Source organism: Neomonachus schauinslandi, chromosome 3 (genome assembly GCF_002201575.2).
Source record: "Neomonachus schauinslandi chromosome 3, ASM220157v2, whole genome shotgun sequence".
In the NCBI taxonomy this organism is placed as follows: Eukaryota; Metazoa; Chordata; class Mammalia; order Carnivora; family Phocidae; genus Neomonachus; species Neomonachus schauinslandi.
This window is the reverse complement of record NC_058405.1, coordinates 154,694,863-154,719,572: the sequence shown is the minus strand read 5'-3', so window position 1 is coordinate 154,719,572 and position 24,710 is coordinate 154,694,863. Positions and strand designations below refer to the sequence as shown.

The following is a 24,710-nucleotide window of genomic DNA, read 5'->3' as shown; positions in this document are numbered from 1 at the left end:
TTCCTTCCTTCCTTCCTTCCTTCCTTCCTTCCTTCCTTCCTTCCTTCCTTCCTTCCTTCCTTCCTTCCTTCCTTCCTTCCTTTCTCTCTCTTTCTCTCTGTTTCTCTCCCTTTCTTTCTTCCCATTGTTAATTTGATGGATTTGAGAAAATTATGCTGTAGTGGGGTCAGGATTTCTGGATCATTCACATCTGATCTGAGCTTTGTGAACCTCAGTTTTCTCTGAAGTGAGGGTTAGTAACCTGTCCTTTCCAGCTCCTGGGGCTGTGGTTAGCCTCAACTTAGATAATGGAGGGATTACAAATGGAAGAAAACAATTAAGATTATAATGATCAGTCATTGATTTAATATTCCTTGACTTATGGTATAGAAGTAAAAGCTGTACAATTACAAACCTCTAGAGATTTATGATTTAGTTTGGAGAAAACAAAGATATGGAATATACAAATACGTACAAAATAAAATGAACAGTTTTATTTATTTTTAGCCAGGATTGCTGCCCACCTGGTTATTGCTACCCACCTCGCCAAAATCTTGATTTGAATGGTTAGGTTAAAGCAAAGGTCTATATGGTACAATAACTAAGAGTATCGTCAATTTAGAATTTTATGAAAATGATAAAGATTTGTTGTTAATGGCCACATTCTTACTCTAACAGGAAATGTACAATGGCTCTATAAAAGATATACTGTAGGATTAGTCAATGTCCCATTCCTCCTTTAATGTACTGCTGATCTCCTTTAACCATGGTGGTCCAACAGAATGGTTTCTTCAAAGTGGGGTTCCTTTTCTATTGTTTTTTGTTGTCCATGTTGTTCATGACACTGAAGGGTTGTCTGCCCTCAGGTGTTTGCTCCTGGCTTAAAACTGTATAACAACCCAGAGCGATCTGTTTTTCTACCATGGTTATTGCGGTCATTCTGGTAGATTTGTTCTCTTGCTGGATCAGCTGCCTTTACTCTGGTGGTTACATTCTCCATCAGCCATGGTCATGAAAGTAAGGTTTAAAAACATCCTCAGCAAGATAAGTAACTTTCTCCTTAGAACTGGAACTAAAATCAGATCCCTTTGCACAAAATCATGCACTTCCTGTGTAAAGCCTCTAGACATTCCTCCCCAGACTGCTTACCCCTAATGCTTCTCATTTGGACTATAAAAGAATGTACGGTGTGCCCTGGTATAGCACCTGCAATGATCCAGTACAGGATGACCTATTTCTGGCATGGGATACCTGGAAAGTTTTCATAGCAAAGGTAGGATGACAACAGAACCTTGAATGATGAGTAGGATTTTGATAAAAAGAGATTACAGGGGCGCCTGGGTGGCTCAGTCATTAAGCATCTGCCTTCGGCTCAGGTCATGATCCCAGGGTCCTGGGATTGAGCCCCACATTGGGCTCCCTGCTCCACGGGAAGCCTGCTTCTCCCTCTCCCACTCCCCCTGCTTGTGTTCCCTCTCTCGCTGTGTCTCTCTCTGTCAAATAAATTTAAAAAAAAATCTTAAAAAAAAAAAAAGATTACAGAGAAGAGAAAATAGGGGATGGGGAGGAAAAACACCCAATGTAAAGTCATGGAGACAGGAATACACCAGATAGGTGTGTTTGATTCCTGCAAAGAAGTAAAGGGCAAATTTTAAGAGACTCTACATAAGCTATGTTTTCTGTGTGTATGTGTATGTGTGTGTGTGTGTGTGTGTGCGTGTGTGTGATACACACACGAGAGCTAATGGTGTAAGTTCTAATCCAAAACCTGGCAGGCTCAAGACCCAAGAAGAGCCTATGTTTCAGTCTGAGTCTGAAAGCCAGGAGAACACCAATATCCCAGTTCAGTTAGGCAGACGGGTTTACCTCTTCTCAGCCTTTTTGTTCTATAGAGCTCTTCAGTTGATTGGGTGAGGCCCACCCACATTAGGGAGGACAATCTGCTTAACTCTGTCTATTGACTCAAATGTTAATCTCATTCAGAAACACACTCATAGATACACCCATAATGTCTGGGCCAAATGTCAGAGCACCTGGTGGCCCAGTAAAATTAACATATAAAATGAACCATCACAGACTCATGTCATTGGAGTATTATCAGTAGAATCTCTATTGCAGAGGGTTAAGGATAACAGAGAGAATGATGCAAAATGGCATGGATAATGAGAAAAATACTATAAAGCTTATTATTTCTTAAGTTCGCACACTGAGCTTATCACTTGGTTTAATTTTTTAGAAAAGAATGTTAGTTTGTGGCCCCTCTTCCAGATATTCAATATGGAATAACTTTTTTTCCCCTCTTGCCTCTTTGTTTTGTACTCTAAAACAGTATAACACGAAGTGTTTTTCCCAGATCATTCTACATGGCCTAAATTGATATACTAAGAAACTTGGAACTTTAAAAGTAAAAGTATCATAAACTTCATTTAAAAAAAAAAGATTTTATGTATTTATTGAGAGAGAGAGAGAGAAAGCATGAGCGGGGAGAGAGTCAGATGGAGAAGCAGATTCCCTGCTGAGCCGGGAGCCCGATGCGGGACTCGATCCTGGGTCTCCGGGATCATGACCTGAGCTGAAGGCAGTTGCTTAACCAACTGAGCCACCCAGGCACCCATAAACTTCATTTTTTTAAAATAAAAAAATGCTAATCATCTTTTTATTTAAAGTGAAATGTCTTTTCTCATAGTTTCTTGTAGTTTTTCCTACAAAAATCATATGCTCTATCTCCTAGCTAAATTGACATCCATTTCTGTATCCAAACACGGTAACCCCAGAGTTTTGTGACTTTGGATGTCAGATTGGGGGTTTGAGTAGCAGAATGGTCCAAATACCCAATTTAGATGACCATGGCAAGTAGCAGTTATGGTTATGAGGATAGATTTTGAGAAGAGAACAAATATTTGTACAGTGAAAGTTTCCACAGTCTGAGCCTACTGAAGGATTCTCATTTTACCAGACTCTAATAACCGATGTGGCTGCAGAAGTTGACCCAGTGATGACATAGATTTTGGTTGTATCCCACATGAAGCTGATAGCCACAATTTATTGGGTCAGGTTCATCTCAATGAGTAAAATGCAACTTAGTATTTGGAAGTCTCAAGTGAATCCCTAAAATATCTTAGGATAAGCTCTACACTTTGAAAAACATGCTTTTTGTTAGTTTGATGACTACATTTGTTATTTTTGTGGCACATCTCTTTAATTGCTTTGAAACAATACCTCTTTGTAGTGGCTACCTGGTTTAATAACCTGAAGTTATACAGCAATCCAGGTGGAGATGGAATTAAGTTCTAAACTTGTAAATAGCATGTGGATTTTAAATGATCTCTTGCTGATTTTTTAATGGGGTAAAAAGGTGTTAGATTAAGCATTAACTCATATAAATACACATAGAACGCAACAGGAAAGAATACTTCTGGGACAGTGTACCTTTTTGAAGGAGAGAAGAGAGCAGAGATTGGTTTTGTGAGTGTATTTCTCAGTAAAATGCTAGACTCATGGAATCTTGAAGGAACTATCCAAGTATGGAGATGGCCTTTGCCTTTTAGTTTTAAACAGTTGTCTTCACGATCTGTACTGGATCTTTTTTATGAAATATAATATGCTATTCTAAAATTTCATGGCAGTGACTTTCTGCTGTACCGAAAATGGGCTGGTTTGGATAACTCTATCCTCAGTCTTCTATAGTGATGTGTTTTGGTAAATGTTTAAAAACCGGCTCTCCGGGGGAAGTGTGGAAGAAGGCTGATCTGTAGCATTTACCATTTTCCGTGGGGTAAATTCCCCCACCATAGCCCATTTCAGGCTGCCAGCATATTCCCTTAAAATCTCACTACATCAAAAACTAATGATGTAATGTATGGTGATTAACATAACATAATAATAAAAAAAAATCTCACAATCAGCTGTCATGAATTGGTACACACCATCCCCAGCATGTTACTGGCTCTCCTATTATATTTCCAACACCTAAATACCACCACTCCCAACACATAAAATATCCTTGTGCTAACATTTTATATTTAAAGTGTTGGGAATATTGGACTTATCCACATCTGCTAACTGACCAGCTGTTTCCAGAGCTCTAGCTTGAGCACCACAGATTCCTGTTTTGTCTCCTCTCAGCTTTAAGTCTCTGATCATAGCAGTTTAACAAAATAACCTGCTTTAACTTTCGTGTGACCAATACAGATGTCACGGAATGTTTGGGATCACTCCCTCCAAATGAACCAAGTGGTGGAAAACATTAGCATGACTATTTTTACTTATAATAAACTGTATCAATCAGCCTTTTCATTTCTGCTATTGCTAAGGGTTCTGTTGGGATATAATATAAAGAAAATAATAACACATTTATTCCTAATAATTGGAGAAATACTAAGGAGGGAGCCAGGAGCTGAGAAGTGATTTATATTTTGGAATGGAGAGACTGTGTAAGTAAATACATTCTTTATAAAAATTAAAGTAGATTACAATTAACTTTTTTAAAGCATTTCTAAGACTTTGTAGAGAAGTCAGAAGTAAGAACAGATTCAATATACAGTGCTTCTAACTTATAAATTGTTGTTCTTTTGTTTCCATACCTCTCCCTTTCTTTTAAATTGAAATGTAATTGACATACAGCATTATGTTAGCTTCAGGTATACAACATAATGATTCACATTTGTATACATTACAAAATGATCACCACAATAAGTGTAGTTACCATCTGTCACCATACAAAGTTACATTTTTTTGTGATGAGAACTTTTAAGATTTATTTTCTTAGCAACTGTCAAATCTGCAATACAACATTATTGTCTGTAGTCATCGTGCTATACATTATATCCCATGACACATATTTTATAACTGGAAGTTTGTATCCCTTGATCTCCTTCACCCATTTTATACCCTCCATCCCTGCTCTAGCAACCACTAATCTATTCTCTGTTATCTATAAGTTGTGTTTTGTTTGTTTTTTATTCCATGTATAAGTGAAATCATACAGTATTTGTCTTTCTCTGACTTATTTCACTTAGCATAATACCCCCAAGGTCTGTTCATGTTGCCACAAACGGCAGGATTTCATTCTTTTCTTCTGGCTGAATAGTATTCCATTGTATATCTATACATCACATCTTCTTTGTGCGTTCGTCCATCAGTGGACAGGTAGGTTGTTTCCATATTTGACTATTGTATATAATGGTACAATAATCATGGGGATGCATATATCTTTTTGAATTAGTGTTTTCATTTTCTTTGGATAGATAATCAGAAGAAAAGGAACTGCTAGATCCTATGGTACTTCTATTTTTTAATTTTTCTGAGGAAACTTCATATTGTTTTCCACAATGGCCATACCAATTTACATTCCCACTAACAGTGCGCAAGGCTTCCAGTTTTCTCCACATCCTCGCTGACACTTGTTATTTCTTGTCTTTTTTGATACTAGCCATTCTGACTGGTGTGAAGTGATACCACATTATGGTTTTGATTTGTATTTCCCTGATGATGAGTGATGCTGAGTATCTTTTCATGTGCTTGTTGACCGTCTGAATGTCTTCTTTGGAAAAAAATGTCTATTCAGATCCTCTGCCCAGTTTTTAATCGATTGTTTTTGTTTTTGTTATTGAGCTGTATGAGTTCTTTATATATTTTGGATATTAACCTCTTATTGAACATGTGATTTGCAAATATGTTCTCCCATTCAGTAGGTTGCCTTTTTATCTTGTGGATGGTTTTCTTTGCTGTGCAGAAGCTTTTTAGTTTGATGTAGTCTCATTTATTTTCGCTTTTGTTGCCGTTACCTCTGAAATCAGATCCAAAAAAATATCGCCAAGAGTGATGTCAGGGAACTTACCACTATGTGTTTTTCCAGGAGTTCTGTGGTTTCTGATCTTACATTTAAGTCTTTAAGTTAATTTTTATGAATGGTATAAGACAGTGGTCCAGTTTCATTCTTTTGCATGTGGTTGTCCCATTTTCCTAACATCATTTATTGAAAAAACTATTCTTTCCCCATTGTATATTCTTGCCTTGTTTGTCACAAATTAATTGACCATATATGCTTTGGTTTATTTCTGGGCTCTCTATTCTATTGACCTATGAGTCTGTTTTTATGACAATACCATACTGTTTTGATTACTGTAGCTTTGTAATAGGTTTTGAAATTAGGGAGTGTGATTCATTCCAGCTTTGTTCTTTCTTAAGATTGCTTTGTTTATTCAGGATCTTTTGTGGTTCCAGATTTTAGAATTGTTTGTTCCATTTCTGTGAAAAATGCCATTGGAATTTTGATAGGAATTGCATTGAATCTATAGATTGCTTTGGGTAGTATGGACATTTTTACAATATTAATGTTTCCAATCCATGAGCATGGAATATCTTTCCATTTATTTGTGTCTTCTTCAATTTCTTTGTTCAATGTCTTGTAATTTTCAGTGTACACATATTTCATCTCCTTGGTTAAATTTATTCCTAGGTATTTTATTATTTTTGATGCAATTGTAAATGAGATTGTTTTCTTAATTTCTCTTTTTGATAGTTTGTTGTTAGTGTATAAAAATGCAACAGATTTTTATATATCAATTTTGTGCCCTGCAACTTTATGCAATCTGTTTATTAGTTCTAAAATTAGTGGAGTCTTGAGGAGTTTCTCTATATAAAATCATGTGATCATAAATAGTGATAGTTTTACTTCTTCCTTTCCAGTTTGGATACTGTTGTTTGGATTTTTTTCCCTGCCTAATTTCTCTGGATACTGATGTTTGGATATTTCTTCCTGCCTAATTATTCTGGCTAGGATTTCCAATACTAGGTATAAAATTCCAATACTAGGAATAAAAGTGATGAGAGTGGGCATCCTTGTCTTCTTCCTGATCTTAAGGGAAAAGCTTTTAGCTTTTCACCATTGAGTATGATGTTAGCTGTGGGCTTGTCATATATGGCCTTTATTATGCTGAAGTACATTCTATCTATACCCACTTTGTGGAAAGTTGTTATCATAAATAGGTGTTGAATTTTGTCAAATACATTTTCTGCATCCTTTGAGATGATCATATTATTTTTATCCTTCATTCTGTTAATGTGGTGTATCACATTGATCGATTTGCAGATTTTGAATCATTCTTGCATCCTTGGAATAAATCTCCCTCGATCATGGTATATAATTCTTTTGATGTATTGTTGTATTTAGTTTGCTAATATATTGTTGAAGATTTTTACATCTGTGTTCATCAGGGATATTGGTCTATAACTTTCTTTTTTTGTGTGGTGTCTTTATCTGGTTTGGGTATTGGGTAATGCTATCCTCACAAAATGAGTTTGGTAAGTGTTCCCTCCTTTTTATTTTTTGGATGAGTTTGAGAAGGATAGTATTAAATATTATTTGAATGTTTGGTAGAATTTACCAGTGAAGCCACCTGGTCTTAGACTTTTGTTTGTTGGAAGTTTTTTGATTATTGATTCAATGTCCTTACCAATAATCAGTCCAGTTCTGTTTTCTATTTCTTCATGATTCAGTCTTGAAAGATTGTATATTTCTAGGAATTTATCCATTTCTTCTAGGTTTTCCTATTTGTTGGCATGTACTTATCTCTCAGAATTCTTTTCTATTTCTTTGGTAGTAGTTGTGATATCTTCTCTTTCATTTCTGATTTATTTGCGCCCTCTCCCTTTTTTTCTTAGTCTGTCTAGCTAACAGTTTGTCAATTTTGTTTATCTTTTCAAAGAACCAGCTCTTAGTTTCATTGATCTTTTCTGTTGTTTTTTTAGTCTCTATTTAATTGATGTCCTCCCTTATCTTTATTATTTCCTTCCTTGTATTAACTTTGAGTTGGTTCTTTTTCTGGTTCTTTTAGGTATATATATATATATATATATAGTTTATTTAAGTTTTTTCTTGTGTCTTAGGATAGGCCTGTATTGCTATAAACTTCTCTTTTAGAACTGGTTTTGCTGTACCCATAGATTTTGGTATGTTGTATTTCTGTTTTCATTTGTCTATAGACATTTTTTAATTTCTCCTTTGATTTTTTCATTGACCCATTGGTTGTTCAGTATCATGTTCTTTAATCTCCACATATTTATGATTTTCCCATTTTTCTTGTAAGTGATATCTAGCTTCATACTGTTGATGCTTGATATGATTTCAATCTTCTTAAATCTATTGAAAATTGTTTTGTGGCCTAACATATGATCTATCCTGGAGAATATTCCATGTGCACTTGAGAAGACTGTGTATTCTTCTACTTTGGGATAGAATGTTATATGTATATATATTACGGTCATCTTGTCTATTGTGTCATTTAAGGCCAATGTTTCCTTATTGACTTTCTGTCTGGATGATCTACCGTTTGATGTAAACTGGGGTATTAAAGTCTCCTAGTAGTATTGTATTGCTGTCAGTTTCTCCCTTTAGGTCTGTTAATATTTGCTTTAGGTACACCTATGTTGAGTGCATAAATATTTACAAATATTATATCTTCTGGAATTGACCCCTCTATCATTATGTAAGGCCCATCTTTGTTTTTTATTACAATCTTTGTTTTGAAGTCTGTTTTGTTCAATGTAAGTATAGCTACTTCAGCTTTCTTTTGGTTTCTATTTGCATGAAACATCTTTTTCATCCCTTCACTTTCAGGCTGTGTGCGCCCTTATATCTAAGGTGAGTCCTTTGTAGAAAACATATAGATAGTCAGTCCTTTGTAGAAAACATATAGATAGTCAGTTGTTCTTTGGATTGGAGAATTTAGTCCATTTACATTTAAAGTAATTGTTGGTAGATAAGTATTTATTGCCATTTTGTTTATTTTCTGGCTTTTTGTAGTTCCTTTCTGTTCCTTCCTTCTTCTCTTCTTTCTTCCCCTGTGGTTTGAATGTTTTCTGTAGTGTAATGCTCAGATTCCTTTCTCATGATCTTTTGCATATCTACTATAGGTTTTCACCTTGTGGTTACAATAAGGCTCATATATAACAGTCTATATATATAATACTGTATTTTATGTTGATAGTAAGTTAAGTTTGAATGCATTCTAAAACTGCATTTTTACATCACCCCCCCATTTTACATTTTTGATGTCACATTTTGCATCTTTTATGTATCTTTTAACTAATTATCATAGTTATAGTTGTTTTACTACTTTTGTCTTTTAACCTTTATACCTGCTTTATAAGTGATTAATCTGCTTCCTTTACTATATATTTACTTTTACTAATGAGATTTTTCTGTTGTATGTTTTGTTAGAACTAATCCGTACCCTTTCTTTTGAGCTTGCAGAGCCAGTTTATTGGTAATAAACTCCTTTAACTTTTGCTTATCTGGAAAATTCTTTATCTTTCTTTCAATTCTGGATAATAAATTTGCCAGGTAGAGTATTCTTGGTTGGAAGTTTTTTCCTTCAAGCATTTTAAATACATCATATCACTTCCTATTGGCCTGCAAGGTTTCTCCTCAAAGATCTGCTGATTGTCTTATGGGGGTTCCCTTTTGTGTAACAATTTGTTTTTCTCTTGCTACTTTTAAGATTCTCTATCTTTAACTTTTGACATTTAAATTATAATGTGTCTTAGTGTGGGTCTTTTGGGTTCATCTCGTTTGGCATTCTCTGGACTTCCTGGGTCTGGATGTCTGTTTCCTTCCCTGGGTTAAGGAAGTTTTCAGCCATTATTTCTTCAAATGGGTTTTCAGCCCCTTTATTTCTCTTTTCTCCCTCTGGTATGCCCTAAAATGCAAATGTTATTTTGCTTGATGCTGTCCCAAAGGTCCTTTAAGCTATCTCCACTTTTAAAAATTCTGTTTTCTTTTTGCTGCTCTGTTTGAGTGAGTCCCACTACCCTGTATTCTAAATCACTGATTCTTCTGCTTCATCTAGTCTGCTGTTGAACCCCTCAAATATATTATCAGTTATTGTATTCAGCTATTGTTCAGTTATTGCATTCTTCAGCTCTGTGACTGCTCTTTGGTGTTTTCTTATTATTTTCTGTCTCTTTGTTGAAGTTTTCTGGATGTTCAACCATTTTCCTAAGTTCAGTGAACAAATTTTGACCCTTACTTTGAGCTCTTTGTCAGGTAAATTACTTATCTCCATTTCGTTAATGTGTTTTTCTGGAATTTTATCTTGTTCTTTCATTTGGAACATATAACTCTGTTTCTTCATTTTGCTTGACTCTTTGTTTCCATGTGTTAGGCAAAACAGCCATCTCTCCCAGTCTTGAAGGGGTGTCCCTGTGTGGGCAATTAACCTTATCATTTAAACTTGCCCTAGTTCTTGATTGTCTTTCAAGTTGCCTCTCCATTTGTTTCAGCTCCATGGGGTCCAGAAATGCAATCTCCCCTGGCCACCAGAGCCCAGTACTCAATGGCTATCCCCTGTGTGGGCTGCCCACACCCACTGGCTTTGGAGCATTGTGGGGGAAGCTGGGAAGGAGACAGGGCTGCAAAAGCAGTGAAAGGGGTTGGGGTGCTCACCTGCTGCCTCTGGCCAGTAGCGGTAGCAGTGTGAGGGAATAAGGCAGGGTGGGGATGGAGGGCTGGCCCTAGTAAGTTAAAGTGAGAGTGCAAAAAACGGCACCATGAGTACCTCCATTCCTGGAGAGAGTCCCAACAAACTTTTGCCCTTTGGCAGATGCTTTGAGATTAATAAATGAGTTTCTTCACATATGATCTAGGCTCTTTCCAAACTGCTATTTTTGTGCTGGATCCCAGGGCAAGTGAGTCTGCACACAAGCCCTTTAAGAGCAGAATCTCTGTTCTCTACAGCTCTGTGGTTCCTCTGGATATAAGTCTTGGTGGTTTTCTAAGCCAGATGTTTTGGGAGCTTGTCTCTCCAGTGCAGGTCCCAAGGGTTGGGGTGCCTAATGTGAAGCAAAAACCCCTCACAGAGGAGTTCCATTGTGAGTCCCCTCCCAATGGTTGCTACACTGGGGATGGAATTTTTGGCAAGATCTCTGCCTCTCCTACCCATCTCAATGACCCTTTTATCCTTTGTTGTGGAGCTGTTCAGCTAGTTCTCATGTTCTTTTCAGAGGGAATTGTTTCGCATGTAGCTATAGATTTGTTGTGTCTGTGGGAGGAAGTGAGTTCAGGATCTTCCTGTGCCACCATGTGGAACTGCCTGCTTTTTCCATAGCTCTTTAGAAGAAGATAGAAGAGCTGATCTTCTTTGTGTAGCATAGTTACAAGTGCTTGTTTTATTCTGTTTACATAGTCTTTTAATATGGATTCCTGGTTTGGCAGAATGTTAACTGGAAACAATTTCAAACTTCTGTAACTTAGATTTGTTGAGGCTGAGGTTGGTATTTCTTCACAAATACTGATGGCTTTTTCTTTTTTTAAAAATAATAGAAGCTTAAAAAAATAAAAAGAAAGAATTGTTTAAAGAGAGAAGCGTATTTTGTTTGGCCTCACTAAAATACCACTTGGCTCCAACCAGCCCATATTTCCTGACTTGACCATGCCCTGAAGCAATGAAAGGGGAGAAGTTTTTCAAATGAGATCTGAGTTTGTGTATTTGCATTCCTTTCAGTTTTTGACTGTGTTGTTAGTCTTAGTTGGTCCAGCACTGTGAAGCTTGAGTCAATTTCCTTAATAAAACTTAACAGTAGGGAGTCTATGTTGTTCAAAATTTGCTTTGCTATGGCTAATCTGAAAAAGACCCATTTTTTGATACAGCTGTTTTTTTCGTATAGTCTACATTCTCAACATGCTATTTACCCACACAGAATTTATTAATACGTGCTAAATGCTTCCATAAATAAAGGCAGGCTATTCAAGATGGTGACAGAAAAAAATGACCCAAATTAAAAAAAAAAAAAAAGTACTAGGTCAACTGCATTACTGGCTTAAACTACTTAGGATATCCTGTGGGAAAATGATCCACTTTTCTGACATAATTGATTTGTGTGTCACAAATAGAAATGGCGAACCTAAATTTTGCACGGTAATTTTTCTATGCTTTTCTCTCTACTTTAAAGTAGAATACATTTTTCACAACTCAGCTGTGACCTGAGTAGTCCCCTTTATGGGGATAAAGCAAAGCACCAAGGAAACCTGTCCATGGTCACACAGTGGGTGGGGCAAAGGCAAAATGCATGCTAAGTAATTGTTTCTTTGTGCTGCATTCTGTTAGTGCTCTAGTGATAGGATTTTTAAAAATTTTTTATTATTATGTTAATCACCATGATAGGATTTTGATAGAGGTCTTAATCAAGATCTTTCTCCCCAAGTACGTGGCAGACTTAGAAAGCATGTGTCAACAATATGCACATTCTATTTGACTCTGAAACTGAACACTTTGTGGGATACAAATATCACCTATTCCCCACCTACAGCCATGCCTCCAGCTGGTTAACAGTGCAAACTGTGGAGAGTATGTACAGTGTGCGGTCTGACAGTGGCAGCCTTTTCAGTGGTGAAACGGTATTAAGGCCCAGCACTGTGAGTGGCTGTTATTGCCAACTTAATTCAATAAATACTTAAATGCTTTCCAAAATCATGTACAGCATACAGTATGAGGGGAGCGAGAGGAACATGAAAAGGAAAAGATAGGGAGCAGAAAGCAGAATGGAAACAAAAAGATATGTGAAAAGGAGACCGAGGGGAAAGAGGTACTACTCATTGGGCTTTAGAGTCAGACAGAAAGATAAATTCAAATCCCAGCTCTATAGGTTCCCAACTATACATCTCACTTAAATCAGAACTGTTACCCAACTATATTGAAGGTGAACAACGAGATATCATTCTTTACCGAATAATGAAAATCTTTATGTATAATGGTGGTTGCTGGTTTATGTGTTCTTCTATGCTTTGAATTTAAGAAAGACCATGTTTCCTCTGAGTTGCGGAGACTTCAGTATATCAGTTAGGATTTGTTCTGGCTGCATTGTGACAGAGACCCATACAAAGTTTAATACACAAGATTTTATTCACTCACATAAAGGAGTTCAGAGGTAGACAGTCTGGGGCTCTTGAGGTGATTTCTCAAGTTGTGAGAACCTTGGCCTCTTCCAATTTCTGCTCAACCATCTTTCATCTTTATGGTTCTGTATGGCTGCTGGAGCTCCACCAATTACATCCTTCTCCCAGGGAGCAGAAAAGATGAAGGACAGGGGAGGGCTTGACCTTGTAAAAATCTCCTTGTAAGGAGGTTTTCCAGAAGTATCATGTGACACTCTGTTTACATCACATTGACCATAACTTAGTCTGGGCCACATACACTTACAAGGAGCTCAGGAAGTCTAGTTTCCCTAGTTCTCCATTTTTTTTGAGCGTTGTGTATGGAATGTAGCAAGATGCATTGTGATCCTGGGAAAAATGTCTTAGAAGCTGAAACATATTATTAGTACTAATAATAGTAACATTTAAGAGGTCACAGGCACTATGTTAAAAAAATTTATAAGAACCATCTCATTTAACCTTCTTTTGATGTCGGTGTTATTATCCCCATTTCACAGAAAAGATATTGTGGTTTAAAAAAGTTAAGTAGTTTGCTCACGGTTATGTCACTAGTAAGTGGTGGAGGTAATGCTCAGAACCAGCCTTGTCTTTTTTTAGATCCCAACCATTTAATTACTACTTTGCCTCCCACTTCTCAAGTTTTAACTTGGTAGTTTATCCATATCTACAATGGGACGTTTTATTTTTTTTTATTTTTTATTTTTTTAAGATTTTATTTATTTATTTGAGAGAGAGAGAGTGAGAGACAGAGAGCATGAGAGGGGGGAGGGTCAGAGGGAGAAGCAGACTCCCTACCGAGCAGGGAGCCAGATGCGGGACTCGATCCCGGGACTCCAGGATCATGACCTGAGCCGAAGGCAGTCGCTTAACCAACTGAGCCACCCAGGCGTACAATGGGATGTTTTAAAAACTTCTATCCTATCTGTGGTTTTATAGTCTTTAACTCTCTAAGCTTTTCACCTAACACACACACACACACATATACACATCTCATTTATTTTTTTAAGATCTTTAAGTATTTCTATGCTTATGTAAAAGAATATGACTTTTATTACTTGATTAGGTCATTATGAGTTGTCACTCTGTACTTTAGTCAAGATACTAGCATTTTAGAGTTTATTTACTAAGCCCCATCTTTCCCCCAGATGCAGTTCCAAAAGCTATCAGGGATAACAGGATGAGTAAGAAAGAGTCCTTGCTCTCAAGGCATTTACAGTATAATTCTTCAGAGAATTAGCTTTAGACAAGCCTCTTAATATCAAATTATACTATGACACTACATGTAAATCACAGCTGACCTAGATGTACACACCCATTTGTCCTTATAATTACAAGTGCATCATTGTTACCTCTAAATGGTTACCCATCCCTTCAAAACATTCCTAAGAAATTAGGTAAATAAGCAGTTCTATTTTAGCACTCTTTGTATTTTTCCCTTAAAAAACATGGCTTATATTATTGCTTTACTAATAAAAACTTAATTTCATAAAGATATGTGGCTGATTATGATATTTATTATTTTGAAATGTCCATTTGTAAAAATAATTTAATTTCTATGTATGACATTTTGAATAGTGGCAGAAATGATGTATAAATGTATTAGAAGCCCAAATCAAATGGGGACCAGTGTGACGTTTGGGACCAGAACCTGCCAATATAAGCCTATATAGAGTTTATCATTGGTGTTTTTTTGTTTGTTTTGTTTTGTTTTTACAAGATGAGAGAAGACAGATGTTCCACCTGACCTGTTAGGAAAAAGGGAGCATTACCCAGGGATGTGAGGCTGATGGCATCATCTCCTACAAGACTTCCACTTAATTCAGTCTTTGTACCTAGAAATCAGATATTGAAAGAAGGGACTAGCCAGCATACAGTACTATATGCTGGCTAAGTGAACATAGTAAAAAATAATAATAATTAATTAATTAAAATAAATAGGAAGGAATAAAGGAAGGACTGGCAAGGATTCTCAATCAGTATATTTCTCTGCTTTGTCTTCTAGTGCATCTACTGCTTAAAGTTATTTCCTTACAAAGAAATACGTGTATTTTTTTTCCCTATTTGGGAGCTACCTACAAATTGTTTTGCCTGTTTCCTGATTATGCATATACAGAAATATTTTGTTTCATAATGGAAAGGTGATTTTTTTTTAATAGACATAAATATACCATCTAAACCTGGGATTTGCCTAGGTGTTTTCCTTCCTAGTCTTTAAGGTACTTTGTTAACTGAGCTCCATCAGTTTGAGAAGTCAGTTCTTTTTCGCTTAGATTATTGGCATATATCATGTGCCCTGACACTTGACTAATAGGTAATGTGTCTCCCGGCTCTCCTAATAGTCTTTTATCTTGATGACCTAATAAACTTTATCTGATCATGGAAAACTTACATTTTCTAATTGTCCTTGAGATAATGGGCTTCGTTATTCCCTACAGCGAATTTTACTTTGAAGACTTACACCATTTGGCTCCTAATGACAGCGATAAATAGCACTGGTGTAGAGCTTCAGAATTAAACAAAAAGAATTTTAAAAGGCTTTTCTACGTTATATGCAGTCCTTACTGCAACAGTGAGGGAAACGGTTTATGCTTATTTGTGATTTCAGTAATCAAGGATTCTGCAGTAAACACCATAGACATGATTCCTCCCTCCTTTCACAGTATGGGGGGAGAAATGTTTTTATAAGAATTCTACAGCTCAGGGAACTTAAAGTGGCTTGCCCAAAGTCATTGCAGGTGATAGAATTTGTATGGAATGTGTGATCACCAATTAAACTGGAAAGGCAAATGGGAAGGAGATTTTAAAATCTTGGAAAACTGCTACATTTTGTTGGAATGTTTTTTTCTAGATCATGGGTAGCCAGTGGAAGCTTTGGATTGGAGCTGTGATGTAATCAAAGCACTTAGAAAGAATATTCGATACTGAGGTACCGGTTAAATGAATAAGGTTGTGGAGATTTGGAACAATTGAAGACTATTAATACTTACATGTGTAAGAGAAAGCCCTGAAAAACTAGGATGGTCATCAGGCTGGGATGGGACAAATGGAGGAGACACTACTCTGGGAAAGTGGGGAGCCTGGGGGCTGACAGTGTAGGAGAAGTCAATGAGGCTGAAGTGTCAGGTGATAAGAACTTTGTAATAACCGTGGAGAGCAGTAAGAGCTTAAAGAGCACCAGTTAAGAGAAGCCCAAGTGTCCTTTCATATGGCTCCTAGGTAAGATCCTGTCTTTGATGACTGTGTCTTCGAGTATTTCCTAAAACCAGGAATAATGCTCCCCAAAGATTAAATTTATGAGAAAATGGAGCTGAGATCATTACTCGAAAGTGGGTCTTTTCCTGAACGTGTGCTATGATAGGTCAGCGAAGACAGGTGTGTGGCACGAATTGGAGACTGACTGAGGGGACTGTTTCCTAGGCATTTTTTGTCGACCACAACTCCCGCACCACCACTTTTATCGACCCCCGGCTCCCGCTCCAGAGCAGTAGACCCACGAGCGCGCTGGTTCATCGGCAGCACCTGACGAGGCAACGCAGCCACAGCGCCGGCGAGGTGAGTCCCACGCCCCCCGCCCTCGGCAAGCGCTTCGTGGAAGCCGCGGGGATGCGGTGGCTGGGGAAACGGGCGGGCTTTTTGTTATTGTTTTGTTTTGTTTTCCTAGTTTGGTTTAGAGCTTATCATTTGGAGACTGGAAAGTGTTGCAATGTTGACAGGGCTTCTCTGGAAATACACAGAGCCTAATTTACAAACTTTAAAAGACGGATATATGAGGAAAGATTGAAGAATGCAGAGAATTTTTTACATTCAGAAGTTGGTTAGAGAAAATTCTCAGTGTTAGGAAATGTTCCAGAGAGGATGACGGTAAAGCCTTTTGCGTACATACCTAAGGGCAGCTTCATAGGAAAAAAATAAATGTAACTTTTTTTTTTTCCACGTCGGATGGGTAATGTGCCGAGTCGTAACGAGGTTTGAGGGGGGCTCGTGTCACACAAAGGCGTGAACACCCAATCATCACGCTTATGAACTGCAAAAGGTTCGAAATGTAACTTTTAGTGGGCAAAATGTCAGTTACATACAGGGAGGTTTTTGAAGTGAGGGTTGCTGGATTGGATTAAAATCTTCAGCCAATGCTATGGGGTGGTGGTGTCCTCACTAATATTCTTTAAAGTCACCTGAGAGTTGATTCATGTACTCTAAGAGCCCAGAGAAAATGGGCGGAATTAATCACTAACAGCTCTACCTCGCTTTAACTTTGCTGGCTTACAGTGACCTGTGGTAACCACATGGGGGCTCTCGAATAGCCTAACCAAAAAAAAAAAGGAATCACTTCCTGTTTTCCTTTTTCTTTAGTAGCTTAAATAAAAGGAGTGTTTTAAGTCAACCCTTTTTCTCTTTAATACTGGCTATATGCCTTGAATGTTTATCATTGCTTGGTATACATTGTTTCTAAAAATTCTGCTCAGGCAGAAAGAATTAAGATTCTTTTCCTACATGCCTTTTCCATGTCTATGTGCATATTATATTTTCAGTATTATATTGTAGATCAAATATTTTTGTAACCTCTCTTATAAGAAAAATTATGAATGCGATAAATAACTGGATTTTATTCATCAAAATTCTACTCTTGGAATTTCCCCTTGTGATTTACATACTTGTGTGTTTGCTGATTGTAAGTGCAGACATAGAAGAGTATACTTGAGAAGCTCATATAAAAGTGATATATAAATCTATTGCAGGATGAGGTATGCACAGAAATATTTATATTTTATGAGTAGTTGATAAATCTTTACTTTGCTGCCATGGAAACCATTAGTGATGAACTGGATGATGCAAGCAGCATTCATCTTAAAAGCAGAACAGACCTCTCACCTTTGGACCTTGTGTGTGATACGTACCATAATTAGGGCCCTGCCTGACTTTTATCACAAGGCCAGTGCACTTTAGCCACTTGGCCTTATCTTGACTTCACAGTATGGAGCTGGCTGCTGGGTCTGGTCGGGGCCACGTGCATGAGATTTATAGCTACCTTCCTTTTTCTTTCAATTCCTCTGTCTCAGCACTTGAGTTATTTTCATGGTCTAGTAATAGCCTGTTGTGGTAGAGGGATCCTAAGGTACACATTCAAATTTAAGTGAGGATATCTCTTCGTGTTGATGGAGGCTGAGCAATGCAACCGAGATAACCCCACAAAGACTCAGCAGTCAGCCCCAGCCTTGCCAGACCAGTGATGGGAATGTGCTTTCTGGGCACCGCCTGCAGTGCTCCGCACACTTATCTGGCCTTGCCCCCTGTCTTACAGTCTGGTTTGAAGAAGTGGGGTGTTGAAGAGAAGACATTTGTCTCTTCTGGGAAATAATGACGCTTGGCCACATACTGACAAGGAGGGAAAGTATGTGTCATGTACTGAAGTGATAAATTCTGTGACTGACAAACAAGGTGTTGTTAATGATCGAATCTCCTCTGAGAGTGGCTGACTTTATTCTTCAAAGCCAATAATTCAAGAGAAACAGCGAGAAACTTCTAGTCATACACAGGAGACTTTCCATCTACTCTCTTATCCTCATTTAGCAAATATCACAGGTAGTAGAAATGTTGGTATATCTTCCATCCAACAGAGAAATTCTTACCAAACACTGGCAGTGTAGAGACACAGTGGTTGGTGTGAAGGATACAAATAACATAGGTTTCTTTTTCTTATTAAGGAGCAAATATATGAAACTAACCGTAATACAAATGAATAAAAATATGAATGAAAACGCTTTATAAAATGGTAATAATGGCAGCTGCTTAAGAAATGTATACCAAGTGCTTTGGGAGCTCAGAGAAGGGTACATTTAAAGTCAGCCTGAACAGAAGGAAAGGCTTCATCGAGGAGGGGCTCTTTGAACTACACTGTGAGGAATGAGTGAGAGTATTCTTGAGGGATGAGCAAGCAGTGTAGAGTGGGAACAGTATTTTTAGTTTTAGGGCCTTTAGAAAAACCTTCACCAAACACCTCACAGATACAATGTGATAAAATGGTTGTGAAGGATTGAATGAGTGGGATTAGAAGCTCTATTTTTAAAGTACCAATTTATAAATCCAATATGTTATTTTGCCTTTTTTTCCCTCTTACTCTCTAATACTTCTTTTCTACTGTTGTCTGAAAAGACTTCTGTAATATGGGGAGGGGCTGCTAAAACAGAAGCTAAAGCAATGCTAGAGTTTACTGAGAAGACTAATAAAGGACATTTTTGTTGATTGACTTGTATGTATGAGTTTCTAAATCTGTAATAGGTACAATAAATAATTCAGGTTGGGGCAACCCTATTTAGCTCTTTCACACCTGCTATGATTAGCTCCCTGGTGTGGGAGGTTCAAACCAGAAAGAGCTGTTGTACTGGGTGCTCTAATAGGCATGTAAAATTGCTCCTGAGGAGATAATACACCAACTCAGAACCCCACACGAAGCCGGCTGCTCTTCAGCCTTCGCTGAGCAGGGAATTCCCTAACCTGCCTTGGCCAAAGGAAGGAATAACCTGGTACTGGTACTTCCCAGGTTCCCTCTCTGAAGTATTGTTGCAGGTTTTTGTTTTGTCAAAGCAGAGGTTATTCCTGGTGAACAGGTCTGCTGTTTAGCTTCTACAGCTCCAATAATTGTATGCATATGGAACTACCCCTGTGCCCCTTGGTCACTGCCCCGGCCCCTCTCAAGGACATGGACGTCCCAACCCCTCCCCTCAACCCAGCCACTAAAGCAGAGCTCCTGAGAACCCTGTGTCGGCTCCTCAGCTGGCATCTTTTCTGATCACCTGGTCCTTAATGCTCGTTATCAAGTATTTTGAACAACTAGGCTTGGTGTGCTGATTTAAACCATTCTGGGTCTTGGTGCACAACATAAATGATATTTCTGGTTTGCAGGTAGGAGAAGATTCTCGACATACAGGCCCACCAGTTCTTCCCAGGCCATCGAGTACGTTCAATACAGTCAGTAGGCCACAGTACCAGGATATGGTTCCAGTGGGTATGTCATCCCTTTCCAGAAATCTTTATCTTCGCTTTTCATATCAGTATGAATCATGCACTCTGTCAGCCTGCTACTTTTGCCCTGTACTGAGAACTGTTTCACTATCCCTAAGAAACTGATTTGAATTGCAAAGCACTCATGTCGTATAAAATCCTATGTGATGAGATTTTTTTATGTTACTCTACTTTTTCTAGTAGAGCTATTATAATAGATTGTTGAGGTTAAAGGAAAATAAGCTATTAAGGTAAATATGTGGTCATTTCAAATGAGGCATTGGACAAGCATATATTTAGTATGTATCTAATGCTTGGGACCGAATTTAAGTACTGTGTGAACCTAAGTAGCCTCACAATAAGAAAGCAATGATGGCGTATTAAGGTTTTGGTAAAGAGCTATGTATTTGTAGCAAATACAAGGCAGCAAGAGACTCCAAAATAAATGAATTGGGGCAGTAGGCCTAAAGAACAACTTGAATTATTATTCACACGATGAGGTTGAAGTAGGTCAGTTTTCACACCTGGAGCTCTAAGGCAGGTGGAGTAGACAGATGGCAGGAGGCCGTATGGGCTCCTGGCTTCATCTTAAATTTGAGTAGCTCTCCATTGGTCTGTTTTTACCTTAAAATTGTCACTTCTTTAAGGAAAACTTTAACATGAAATATAAAGAAATTTGACAAACACTGGACAAAAAGAAATCTTGGATCCAAGTCTAACAGTCTATTTATGCTGTTACTAATAGGATACTAAATACTGCACAGAGAACTTAAAAATCTTATAAAATTGTTACTCAAAAAGTTATCTAGTCTCTGATTGTGGATGGAATGTAAAAACTCACTGACAAAATTTCAGTTATAAAAATGTTTTCTAAAAAAAATTTTTAAAGTGTTTTCATTATTTATATATGATGAAATGTACTGATAGGTACACTTCAAGCTTGACAGTGGGATTCCATGTTAGCAGATAGTATTTTTTTTATTTTATTCACATTTAACTAAAATATGTTTGCAAAGGCAGCATGATGCAGCTGAAATTTGAACTGGCAAATGTTTAGAGCATGATATTTCTTTTGTCTGATCATTTGTTAAAGTAGGGCATGTTCCTTGATCATATTTATGAACACGAGAGTGTTGCTTGAACTAGGATCACAGATGTTTGAGAATCCAGACATTCAGTTCTGTGGTTTAAATATATTTTTCTGATTAGAAACATATAATCAAGATGAATAATATTAAGTAAGCCAATTAGTTTTCTTAACAAAGAGAAATTAATTATTAGAGCTCTTAATGAATTGCAATTAATTATTTTTAAATTTTTGTGGACATTAGCCAGACTTGACAAACATACATTTTTCTTTTGATGTTATGTACATAGTTGATAATGCCAATTGTATTGTAGCTGTTGGTATAGTTGGTTTGGTAAATAGCTTTTATTTCTGCATAATGTTTGTGAATGGTTTGTTCTCTACATTTTGGTAGTAGCTGTTGCTGACAACTGTTTTTTTTTTTTTAATTATAGTTGACACACAACGTTATATTAGTTTCCAGTGTACAACATAGTGATTCCACAATTCTATACATTACTCAGTGTATATCCCATACAAAATTATTACAGTATTATTGACTATATTCCCTATGATGTACTTTTCATCCCTGTGACTTATTTGTTTTGTGACTAGAAGTTTGCACCTCTTAATCCCCTTCACCTGTTTTGTCTGTCCTCTTGGCCCCCTCCCTCTGGCAACCATCATTTTGTTCTCTGTATTTATGAGTCTGTTTCTGATTTTGTTTGTTTTTTCATTTGTCTTGTTTTTTTAGGTACCACGTAAAAATGAAATCACACCATATTTGTCTTTGTCTGACTTATTTCACTTAGATAATACTCTCTAGGTCCATTCATTTTGTTGCAGATGGCAAGATTTCATTCTTTTTTTATTGCAGGGTAATGTACTATTATATATAGAATTATATACAGAATCACATCTTCATCCATCTCTCGATGGACACTTATGTTGCTTCCCTCTCTTGGCTATTGTAAATAATGCTGCAGTGAACAGAGGGTGTGTATATTTTTTAGGATTAGTGTTTTTGTTTTGTTTTGTAAATATCTAGTGGAATTACTAGAGCATGTGGTATGTCTATTTTTAACTTTTTGAGGATCCCCCATACTGTTTTTCATAATAGCTGCACCAATTTACATTCCCACCAACAGTAAATAAGTGTTCCCTTTTCTCCATATCCTTGCCAACACTTGTTATTTCTTGTCTTTTTGGTACTAGCCATTCTAACAGGTGTGAGGTGATATCTCACTGTGGTTCTGATTTGGATTTCCCTGATGATTACTGGTGTTGAGCATCTTTCATGTGTCTGTTGGCTATCTATATGTCTTCTTTGGAAAAATGTCTGTTCAGGTCCTCTGCCCATTTTTCAATGGGATTATTTGTGGGTTTTTTTTGGTGTTGAGTTGAATGAGTTCTTTATATATTTTGGACATTAACCTCTTATTGGATATATGATTTGCAAATATGTTCTATTCAGTATACTGCCTTTTCATTTTGTTGATGTTCCCTTTGCTGTGCAAAAGCTTTTTAGTTTGATGTAGTCCCAATAGTTTATTTTTGCTTTTATTTTCCTTCATGAGGAGACATATCAGAAAAATGTTGCTAAGACGAATGTCCAAGAGATTACTGTCTTTTAGGAGTTTTATAGTTTTAGGTTTTACATTTAGGTCTTTAATCCATTTTGAGTTTATTTTTGTATATAGTGTAAGAAAGTGGGCCAGTTTCATTGTTTTGCATGTAGTTGCCCAGTTTTCCTAGCACCCTTCATTAAAGAGACTGTCTTTTCCCTATTGTACATCTTTGCCTCCTTTATTGTAGATTAAGTAACCATATTAGCATAGTTGTGTTTCTGGGCTCTCTGTTCTGCTGATGTGTGTGTCTGTTTTTGTGCCTGTACCACACTGTTTTAACTACTATAGCTTTGTAGTTTAGTTTGAAATCTAGGATTGTGATACCTCTAGCTTTTTTGTTCTTTCATGAGATTGCTTTGGCTGTTATGGGTCTTTTGTGGTTCTATACAAATTTTAAGATTGTTTGTTTTAGTTCTGTAAAAAACGTTGGTGTTTTGATAGGGATTTTTTTGAATCTGTAGAGTTCTCTGAGGAGTATGTACATTTAACAGTGTTTAGACTTCCAATCCATGAGTATGGTATAGCTTTCCATTCATTTGCCTCATCTTCGGTTTTTTTTCATCAATGTCTTCAGTTTTCAGAGCACTATTGTATTTTGGCAACTCTTATTCTGCCTCTTTACCTCTCTGGATGGCTGATACTTAATCAGAAGATAGTTTTCCATTTTTTAACAGTTGCTTATGAGGCTTTTGGTAAGCAGTAGCTAGAAACTATCAATATCTAGAATCTTGTTAGTGATCTCATCCTGCAATTTGATAATAAATATGACTTAGCAGATGAGTTTAATTAGTGCTTAAGTCACACCTACTAGATCTAAGTCCAATAGTCATATAACAGGTAGACACAAATTGGATTTTAAGCATCTGTAGTGGCTCCAAACTATGACTTTTAGTACAAGGAATATTAACCAAAAACACTGACTTTTAAGTTTGGATTTATGTGTGTAAACCTAATAACAGATTTTTAAAGTATTGCTATAATTTCTGACTTTTTTCAGCTTACAATGACAAGATTGTTGCATTTCTGCGCCAACCCAACATCTTTGAAATTCTACAGGAGCGTCAACCTGATCTTACCAGGAATCATTCACTCAGGTAACTGCAGTATTGGTATTTGGTTCAAGTTCCATAAGCCCCAACTATTAAGTCGTCAGAAACACTGATAATCATCTTGGACATTTACTCTTTCTTTCTGGCAGTCTGAACAAAGACATCTTGTGCACAAAGACTTTGTCATCAACAACCAGGTCATTGTAGTCCTGACTTTTCTCTATTAAGTATGAAGACTGAATAAGATTGACTACTAAAGAACGTAGAACCACCTTCTTTAAAGAAGGAATATGAAAAAGAAATAAAAATTCATAGCCAAGAATACATCCTTGATGTGCAGATTATAATGAAAATAATAAGACACTAACCTTTTTGAGTATAGCTCGAGTAAACAAAAGTAAAAGAGTTCACTGAATTGAGACTTATAAAATCCTAGGCTCAGTATTCACATTTTTTCATAATATAAACACAGTGGAACCCAAGGAGGGAATCTGATCCTCTTCACCATCCAGTATTCCTATGCATGAACCCACTCTTCTAAACAGTTCTTCAATGCGTCACACTTAAGTCCAGTTTTACTTTCCTGAATACATGCTGTTCCTGTTCCCTGGCAAGTTTTTCTTTTGTGCATTTGGCAAGGAAGGTCTTTCCTTTAAAACTCACTGCAAGCTATCCCTCCTTTAAGCCTCTCAGCTGCACTGTGAGCTCTTGCTCTCAAGATCTAGGCTAGTATTTCTCAACCTCAGTGTTGTAGGTATCAGTGGAGATGGAAAAAGATGTGAGTTTTTGCTGAAAATTTGACATAACTCAAAGCTCATTTGGTTCATATGCCACCTTTACTGGTAGAAATGTTTGTCCAGTGGTGCCATCTTGGCTCACAGCCGTGATTCTCCAATACTACTCAGTTGTACCAAAATTTTCATCAGCATCACCTGGGAAGCTTTGTAAAGTGTAAAATGCCAGGTCTTCTCTCCCCCAACCCTTTTCCCTTCTCTGAATTTATACCCCCTATCCTCCTATACCCTGTCCAGTTATTTAATTCAGGAGGTCTAGGG

At 37.1% G+C, this 24,710-nt stretch overlaps 1 protein-coding gene and 1 non-coding gene across 2 annotated transcripts in view; one reads left to right on the top strand and one right to left on the bottom strand.

The window, feature by feature from the left end:
• The window catches only part of HECW2 (HECT, C2 and WW domain containing E3 ubiquitin protein ligase 2), a 225,631-nt gene that overhangs the window by 139,358 nt on the left and 61,563 nt on the right, over positions 1-24,710 (top strand). Inside the window, exons 14-16 of the mRNA XM_021702919.2 lie at positions 16,331-16,465; positions 19,814-19,916; positions 23,604-23,700. Coding sequence (XP_021558594.1) covers positions 16,331-16,465; positions 19,814-19,916; positions 23,604-23,700 — 335 coding nt within the window. The remainder of the gene's footprint in view (positions 1-16,330; positions 16,466-19,813; positions 19,917-23,603; positions 23,701-24,710) is intronic.
• On the bottom strand, positions 16,847-16,949 carry LOC123324507. Its single transcript, XR_006539869.1, has one exon. It is a non-coding gene; the product is annotated as a small nucleolar RNA U13 (small nucleolar RNA).